Source organism: Haplochromis burtoni, unplaced genomic scaffold, assembly GCF_018398535.1.
Source record: "Haplochromis burtoni strain Fernald_Lab_line unplaced genomic scaffold, NCSU_Asbu1 Contig_11, whole genome shotgun sequence".
In the NCBI taxonomy this organism is placed as follows: domain Eukaryota; kingdom Metazoa; phylum Chordata; class Actinopteri; order Cichliformes; family Cichlidae; genus Haplochromis; species Haplochromis burtoni.
In genome coordinates, this window is record NW_024582372.1 from 125,231 (window position 1) to 134,676 (window position 9,446).

Consider the following 9,446-nt stretch of genomic DNA (forward strand, 5'->3'; position numbering starts at 1 on the left):
TGTGTGTGTGTGTGTGTGTGTGTGTGTGTGTGTGTGTGTGTGTGTGTGTGTGTGTGTGTGTGTAGCAGGTCTGAATACCTCCAGGTGACCTCCAGGTTCAGTTTTACTGTCCCGAGGTCATTGATATCCACGGCGAGTGTTTGAGGCAGCGGGCAGAACAGATCGAGCATTTCGCAGGACACGCTGCCCACCACCACGTGATTGGCCAGGCTCTTCAGCTCCGTCACCTTAGAAACAGAAGAATACAAACCCCACCGTGAGAGCAGAGACCATGTGGTCATCTAAAGCTTTGAGAGGTGGATACAAACACACATATATGAACGTGTGTAAGAGCAAGGGTAAAGGTTATCATTACTTTTATTATGACTACAGAATTATCTGTCTGGAAGTTGTTAATCTGTACATGGAAAAAACAAACAACAGAAGAAAACAAAGACAAATTCTAAAAAAATGAATGAATCACGTCTCTAACAGCAGGGAATATATTAGCGAGTTATTCTGGGCGTATGTGACAAACCAAACTGACCACCAACAAGTATTTTTTTCTAGTGTAGTCAAAACATGATAAAGATCACGGTTCAGCTCCACTGCTACAGGAAGCATCTAACTACCTCATGAAATAACCCAGCACATCCGTCCTTATCCTCATCTTTATTTCAAACACTGTCTGCTACACGTCACACTCTCTGCTTACTGAGCTGCTTTTTCTGCCATCGTTTGTCCGATATATCCACCATCCCTCCTCTGCACGTCTGAAACGTCTCAGCCTCGCCCCTCTAACTTTTGTCTCTAAGCTCTCTCTGATGTACTGATGTCCAATCCTGTACCTCCCGCTGCCGCCTGAACTCTCTTCTTCACCTCTCTTGTACACTTCCTGTTGTTTGGATGGGTGACTCCAGCTATTTACACCACTACATTCACACACATATGTATTTTTTTTGTTTTTGCTTCTACTGACTTTTATTCCTCTTCATCTCCTTTACTTTTATACCTCCACCTTTCCAGACGCTCTTCCTGCTCCTTACTCTCACTACTAATCCCATTGTTGTCTGCAAACATGTGTGACCTCACCTGTCAACCTGTCCACCACCACTGCAAACAAGGAGGTGCTCAAAGCTGATCTCTCATGTAATCCTACCTCCACCTTATACCCATCTGTCCCTCCTACCAAACACCTCACCACTGTGTCTCTGTCCTCATACGTGACCTTAACCACCCTCACATCCTTCTCATGTGGTACCACAGTTCCTCTCCCATGCCTTCTCTAGACATGTCTCCATCAATCACATCTGTATAAGGCCATACTGCTACTCACTGATCATCGCCTATTTTTTTAACAGCTTCAACAATCTCTCATGTCTCACTGGCACAGCCTGCTGTTTAAAGTCATTAAAGATGGTACAAAATTGTATTTTAAGACATACATGTTTTACATGTTTGCTCTACATGTTTTTCCTTGTGGTCCTTCTGTCTCACCATATTGTAATCTATGTACTTGTCTGACCCAAAAATGGGTTTATTTTCTTGCTTCGACTGACTTTCAATAATATCACTGAGTTATTTTACTTATTTATGACTTTACTTTATTATTTCGCCTTTCTACTTGTTGAGCTGCTTTTTTTTTGATTTGCTGATCTTTTTTTTGAGGCAGCTGGATGTAATAAACGTGGGGAGAGAATGGAGTGGAGTAAATTGTCAGGGCTGGAAACAAACTCAGGTGGGAGGATACACCCTCTGTACACAGAGCATGTGATCAGTCGCTGTTATTGGAACTTTCTGACCTTTGGGGACCAATAACATCTGTCATTTGCTTAAAAACAAAAAATTCTAACACTTCCTACTAGCAAACTGTTTGTAGTGTTTTGCATGTTAAAATGGCTGTAGGAGTTAGTAAAAGATGAACTATCACACTGCTGGTTTTCCATAAGATTTACATAAATGTGGTATCATTACCTTGATTGACAGCAGTTCTGTGATGAGAGGCAGGAAAATATACTCTTCGCTATCCCACATCTGCTTGTTGCTGACTTCTACGCGGCCTCGTAGTCTCCAGCGCTGGCGACCGTAACGCATCAGAACCTGCCGGGGCCAAAAGTAGCGGGTGTGATAATGGTGACGCAGATACGCAAATAAAAATGTGCGCCTGTGTGTTTGTGCTACCTCATACTGGTCACCAGCGCACAGACGTGCAAATCCAGCCAGTCCTGAAACATCAGAAACTGAGAAGTGAGAATTGAGCTCATTTACAGTGCAGCAAATGGGAAGTCACATGGGCTAAGAAAGCGACTCACCCTTCATCTTCACATGAAATTCTCCCATATGACTTTCTAATTCGCTCTCAAGTGAGCACATGTGCTACAGAGAAAAAAAGCAGACACAGCTTTGAATATTGTACAGCTTCCTATTAAATTAAGAGCCGAAAAAATTAGCGACTTATTAGTCAATTTGGCAGATATTTCATGTTTTCTGCTTCTTAGATGTGTTTTTTCTTTGGTTTTGGATTAATCGGTAATTCACTAGTCATTCACTTCAGCCCAAAACACACAAACAATCATGTTATGATAGAAACATCTAACAGAACCACACCCATTACTTGCCTCTGTACATTCCCTGTAGCCCTTGTTGGCTTCACTCAGACTCTCTCGGGCCTCCTTGCTGCCACTGGCAGAGTTAAAGGCTGCCACCATCTTGCTAGCTCCATCACGCAGTCGCCGCTGTATACAATAAGCATCGTACAGTTCTTCAACCTGGAAATGCAAACATTACAAAAGTTTAGTGCCTTTGCGGTTTAATCAAACAAAATAGCATTAATTTATATTTCATAAATGTTGCAGGTTATATAATGAGTGACAAAGCAACATTAGCGTCCTTTGGGAGTTGTCTGCTGAATTTAAATCCGATATTCAGCATCCCCTTTGCTCTGTTTTGGTCTCCACCACCTCCTGAGAAAATAGCTTCCTCTTTAACTTGTACATGTTCCACCAGCAAATCTTAATCTCTGCTTTTTCGTGTGGCCATCAGGCAGTGCAAACCAGGGATGTCAAAAGATCCAAAACACCTCTCACTACCAAAACTCTGAAAATGTGATGGTACTTTTTCTTTTTTAGTACAGAGTGTTGCAAGGCGGCCATTGTTGGAGAACTAATGGAGGCAAACTAGGTCTACAAGTTTTCTAGTCTATCTTCAGGGTCGATATTTTCGACTAATATTAGCCATCTACCAATCTGTCAGTAGCAGCACTGATAATGTCCGATAAATGAAAATTAAAAAATACTGGTGGTGACTAATGCAACCACTCAGCATCCTATTAGATGCTCCTATGGCATAAATTTGAAAATCCTAGGTGATTTTCAGAAAAGTTGAGGTTGGAGTCACTAGAATTCACAAGTATTCAAACTTGCCCAACAGTTTTTGTAGATGCACCTGTGGCGTGAATTTCAAAATCCTACGTCCTACCTAGTTATTACATTCACAAACTTTAGTGTCCATGCTGCATTGCAGCTCGCACAGCAGGCTGACATCAATACCACATCAGCCTGCAGCTTCTCTGTCAGCAGCACATTTGGAACGCCACAAACACAACAGTCAGCTGATCCAATAAATGAACAAATAAATGGCAAATTCTAGGGGAAAAGTTTTATGTTTCATGTGCAAGAAATACACATGACACATATCGGTATCCGTCTTTGTGTTAAAACTCTTGTGTTGGTTAGGCTCAAACAGACTTGTTGATAAAAAAAGCATTATGAGTCAGATAAGGAAGTACTTTATGATGTTATTCTGGCATATTTAGCATTTTGTTTGGTAAAGTGTGCGCTGCTATATTAGTTAAGCATGTATTTTATACTTTGACCTAAAGTTACCGGGGAAAACCCTACCCAGGCCATTTCTGTGCTAACATTTGACTTGTGCTGTGTCATCACTATTACACTATAATGCTGCAGCTTGTTTTAGTAGAGTTGTACTTTAAATTAGGAAGTGCATCATCAATGACAGAACCTTACTGGAAATGTGGGAATTCATTTACTAACACTTATAAATGCTGCTGCCTGTACCAGGCATTGATAAAACATTATTCAGTAATGTTTTCTTCTGTATCAGAAATATCACAGATTTTCTTGAAATGTATAATATTTCTTTAAATGTTATTTTTGTTATTAATGTATTTTATGTTTTAGGCCCTAAACAGTGGAATGAGCAGGTCATGCTAGGCTGTACCCACCTTGCACATTTTTAAAGTAAAGCTTAAAACTCATTTTTATTCTGTGGCTTTCAACGAGGGGTGGGAGCTTAAGTATTTAGGCTGTTGTATTGTTTCTTGTATTTTTGTGAGTTTTTTGGATATAAAGGGTGTATCAAAAGCAATCATCCTATTTCAAAAGGCTTAAATAAAACCTGCAGTAAAATTTAGAATACACGGATGAATGCAACGTTTTAGATACAAAACTCAAAGTTTGGATTTTAGGCTTTATAACCCATCCCTAGCGAACATTATACAAATGCTTAAGCTAATGTAACAAACTTTATACCTCAAGGTAATGTTAGCAGGTTACTGAGCAACCATCCTAACATTTCAGCCTGTGTCGTGTCTCCAAAATATAATGTTAACAATTCAAATAAACAGAGTGCCGTCACCATGTCAGAGATTTAAAAATGATTTTTTAATAAAGGGGTAATCATTTGGTTTTTGTTTCTGGAATCATGTAATTCTACTGGTACTGGGTATCTGGTATCCTGGCATCTCTACAAACTGGCTTTATCAGGGACTTGTTGCTATAAATAGCTGCCTCCCAAGCAGTGAGTGAACAAAGACACTGGTCCACAGCAGCCATTAAAAATAATGTATTGTTTTGATGTGATGTGCTGAAAGATGCTAAAATGCCCTACTGAATTATACAGAGCAGCACCTTTTCAATGGCCTGTTGTCCTTTCCCTCACTGCCATTCATTACGGGTTGAATGTGTAAATACACACCTTGCTGAGGTGGAACTCCAAGCGACGCATGAACCTCTCAATGGCTTTCACGTGCTGCAGAGGAGAATATGATTATTACACTTGCCAAACTAGTAAAGAAAATTATTTATTTCAGTTTCGTTGCCTGAATCTCACCTTATCCAACTCATACAAAGACCCCTGCAGAGAAAAAAAAACACACCGATCAAAAACACAAATCAAAGCAGCGGATGATGATACTGATCACACCCAGTACTGGTCCGACTGGTTTGACTCACCAAGCGACCATTCCTCTTGTTTTCTCTGATCTGCTGACCCAGGCTGTCCAGCTCCAGCTGGTGGACCTGCAGGTACGACCTGATGGCGAAAAAGAAATCATCTTTGCTTTCGTTATGCTAAAGAAAGAGGCCCAGCTGTTTCCTGCGTGTTCAGAGATATTCCACCTGGCAGCCATCCCTAAACTGAGCCTGAAATGTGTTTACTCACTGTAGGCCTCGGCGTAAGGCAGCGTACACTTCATCCAGCCGCTCGGGCTGGGGGGTTTTAGTGGGTGGCAGTTTGGTGGAGCCTGTGAACATCCTGCTTCCTTACAAGGCACGCTTCTCTTGGATCAAACGGTGCTGAAGGAGGGGGAGGAAGAAAGAGAGCGATAGATGGGATGATTTCTGATGAGGCCACCAGGATCATTCAGTTTAAGCACATTCAAAACAGGCAAGTAGGGCAGAAAGGGTGCTGCCCACCTGCTGATTAAAGAGATATCAATAGTGCTGAAACATGCTTGGAGAGTTGTGTGCAGCACTGTGGCTTTAACAGACTGAAGAACATGTCCTGCAGTTACACAAAAAGCAGATATTAGAAACAAAATGTCCCTCTTAGCTTTGCTCCTCACTGTATCTGACTGCAGCTCCTTTAAGACGATCAGTGATTCAGCTAAGAGCACAGAGAAAACAGAAAGGAGAAAAAAAAAGAGGATGCAATCCCCTCTTTCACTTCCTCAGTGTGTCCATACTGCTTTGTCTGCAAGACGGCGAGCTTCGCGTTAGCAACAACCACAGTGGCCATGGCTGACAACAGCAGCGAGTGCAGTCTGCCTGTGCTTCTCTTCCCCTTCCTTCCCTGCCACTCCACCCACCCTCCACTCCACATCCAACACCACAGTACATACAGGAAGTCTCACGGCTGACTCTACACAGGAAATTCTACACAGACGTTTGGCCCGAGAATCGAAAACCATCTCTTTTCACCCCTTCACCGCGCCGAGCTAAGTTAGTAAAGGTGCAGATTAGAGCGACGCTGCTGCCGTCAGGGAAAACTTTAGGAAGAGAGGGTCGTGCCCGAGCTAAACTAGTCACAAAAGAGATTGTAGACTTAAAACCAAAGTAAATCCGCCAAGCAGGGGCCAAACCCATATTAACACATGGGGTCTGTGAATGAGTCAGCACAGGACACAGTGAATTGTGGCACCAGTTTCTCACAGATTACACAATCAAAACCTAATCACAATCAATACCAGTGATATGATATGAGCGTATACACCCTGAATTTATTCCTCCTCTCACACAGGGACTAGGGGGGGTCCATTTAAACCCACTAATCTTAGTTGCTGCACACGAGGGGGGATTAGCTGGAGCTGATCGTGCTTAGAACATGGCAAAGAAAAGGTGTAATGCCCTATAAGAGTTTTTCACGGATAAAACATCCCCACCACCAATCACCTTTAGCCAAACATGTGCAGGACTTGGCTATGAAAGTGCAAAGTCATCATGGTAACACACACACAGAGGAGACAGAGGGAAACCCACATCTTGCACGCTCACATAAATATGTCATACACCAGCGGGCTTTGGTTATATTGATAATTACGAGACCCAGTCGCTCAGTGTCCTCTCCATCAGATGTGATTTTATCCCTTCCCCTACATACATTAGAGATGATTAGCTGGATTAATCCTCTCCACGCAGCAGGGGGGGAACAAAGAGGATACTGTTCCCAAACACCTCACAAGACCAGGGCTTTGTTTTAAAAAAAAAACAACCAAAAAATAAAATAAAATAAAATAAATAACTTTAATGCACTGAATGCTCAAACACATATAGCTAGCTTAATACGACAGATAAAAATCTGCATTTTTATCTTCACTACAAGCTTTTTATATGGTCAGAATATGTCACATTTCTTAATAACAATAATGATAATAGCTTAAATAAATAGAAAAAGTATATAAATAAAGAACAAGAATGGGGGTTGAAGGCTTCTTGGAAGTCAGGGAGATAAGATAGCTAGCTAGATAATTTAATGAGGAAACGGAACTGTTGTGTTACAGCAACATGATAAACATGACAAATAAACAACAAAGTTAAAGTGCTACAGGTGCCTAATTTGGGCCTTATACTAAGAAATTTAATACACAACAGACAAAACAAAAGTCAAAATAAGTTAGTTAGTTAGTTAGTTAGTTAGTTAACTAACACTAAAAATAAAGCTGACATTGTGTAAGAGGTAGTGCAAATTGCCTTAATAAATAATAACATGTACCCTATAGATCTAAGTAAAACAACTGCATGAGGTATATTATAATGGAAGCTCATCAAAAGTCCTTTAGCTCTTCTCCAAAACACAGGGTTGAGGTTGGAGCTGTCACATATGGCGATTCGATCATAACTAAACTAAAGATAACGATAGTATTTTGATTAATGTCTTTATTGCTAAAGCTGTAATGCTCCATAATTGAAAATAAAGCGGGTTATGGAGAGGTACCGGGTAAAGGTAAAGGTGGTATCTTAACTGGTTTAAACTGAACAAAACTGCTCCGAAGCGTGTATTTTACCACAAAACTCCACATAAGGAGGAAAGCACCTACTGATTAATTATAACGGCTTCAATTAATCGACCAATTATGGGGCATTTAAGAAGCAGACGAGCAAAAACAGCCATGTCGCTCCCACTGTGCAGACAGAGCGCTCATCCGTAGTTTCTGTGGTTTCTGAGGAGGAAGAAGAGGAAGAGGAGGAGGAGGATGGTGCTACAATGAAACGCCACCACCTCTATTACAGATTACTGGATTAGCCTCACCCGGCAGAAAGCAGGCCACTGAGTCGGATAACACGCCTCGGCCAGCCCTGCTCTTTACTTCCACCATCAGCCCGGGGATGGAGTCCCACCCGCAAAACTTGTAAGCCGCCCGTCGTGCCACATTTCGTATTCCGCACACACACATATCCCACCGGGGCCCCCACGGAGCTCATCACAGGCCACAAAAACTCCACCAGGACGCCTTCTTCTCTCTCCCTCTAACCCCCTCTATTCCTTAAAGTATCATCCCGCTAAACCACAACACCGAAAGCGGCTGGGGAAAAAACAGGGACAAAGTGGAGCCTGCTAGCGGATTTCATTTCGACAACATCACTGCAAGGCAACTTCACGGCGGACGGACTCATGTCCATGTAGAGAAAATGACCAGGCTTCTGCTTGTGACCTTGGGGATAAAAACAGAAGCCCCCCTACCTCTCTTTTAAAGTCCGACCACCCGGAGGACACGACCCCGGTCCCATTTCCAGCACAGTGCCGCTCGCAGTTTGCAGAGGTTTACAGTTATTCGGGGCGCTGTCCTTCTCCTTGATTTCGCAGTTTTTTGTGTTCACAGTAAAATCAACGGCAAGCACCGCATACCACTTCCGGCTCGCATTTTTCAGAGTTAAAGCTTGCTTTGGTCCAGGAGACAGACTGGCAATGCCAAACAATTGCTTGTTACCCATGTCAAATAAAGTCAGTTTTATTCAGTTTTATATTTTTGGCGGGAGGAAACCTCTAATTAACCTAAAACAACACGACAATTACGTATTTTATTTTATTTATTTTGCAGTAACTGCATTGAAGCAAATAGCAGAGGGGTGGAAAATACTAAGAACTATAGAGCTTTACAAATTTATTTATTTGTAAATAACTTATTTATTACTTTATTATGAAAATTGAATATCATACCGTCTTTAAAGAATTTAAACATTGTACTGAGCCATGGGGGGGGTCAGTGAGGAGCAGTGTGGCTTCATGTTTAGAAAGAGCACTACAGAGGTTATGCTTGCTTTAAGAGTGTTGATGACTTTAAATATCTGGGATCAGCCATCGAAAAGAACGGACAGTGCACAAGAGAGGAAATGAAAAGAGTGCAAGCAGGGTGGAGTGGGTGGAAAAGAGTGTCAGGGGTAATTTGTGACAGAGGGATAGCAGAAATTGTAAAAAGGGAGGTTTACAAGATGGTAGTGAGACCTACTATGGTTTGAAGATGGTGGCACTGACAAAAAGACAGGAGCCTGAGCTAAAGAATTCACTGGGAGTGACAAGGATGGATAAGATTAGAAAGGTTAGGCTTAGATGGTTTGAACATGTTCAGAGTAGGGAAAGTGGATATACTGGATAAAGGATCCTGAATATCGAGCCGCAGGCAGGAGGAAAATAGGAAGAACACAGAGAAGATTGGTGGATGTAATGAAGGG

General features: G+C 41.9%; 1 protein-coding gene across 3 annotated transcripts in view; it reads right to left on the reverse strand.

Annotated features, from left to right (window-relative positions):
* LOC102291990 (rho family-interacting cell polarization regulator 1) overlaps nt 1-8,609 on the reverse strand; it is a 16,076-nt gene extending 7,467 nt beyond the window's left edge. For 2 of the 3 annotated variants that reach the window (XM_014340731.2, XM_005915224.3), the window contains exons 1-10: nt 8,458-8,609; nt 5,440-5,573; nt 5,232-5,310; nt 5,110-5,133; nt 4,975-5,028; nt 2,598-2,747; nt 2,292-2,355; nt 2,161-2,204; nt 1,954-2,079; nt 79-227 (exon numbers count right to left, since the gene is read on the reverse strand). In XM_014340731.2, coding sequence (XP_014196217.1) covers nt 79-227; nt 1,954-2,079; nt 2,161-2,204; nt 2,292-2,355; nt 2,598-2,747; nt 4,975-5,028; nt 5,110-5,133; nt 5,232-5,310; nt 5,440-5,531 — 782 coding nt within the window. In that variant the 5' untranslated portion in view covers nt 5,532-5,573; nt 8,458-8,609. Of the gene's footprint in view, nt 1-78; nt 228-1,953; nt 2,080-2,160; nt 2,205-2,291; nt 2,356-2,597; nt 2,748-4,974; nt 5,029-5,109; nt 5,134-5,231; nt 5,311-5,439; nt 5,574-5,693; nt 7,392-8,457 lie in introns of those variants that run through there. The other variant, XM_014340726.2, reaches the window with a different exon arrangement.
* Nucleotides 8,610-9,446: the final 837 nt, after the last annotated feature.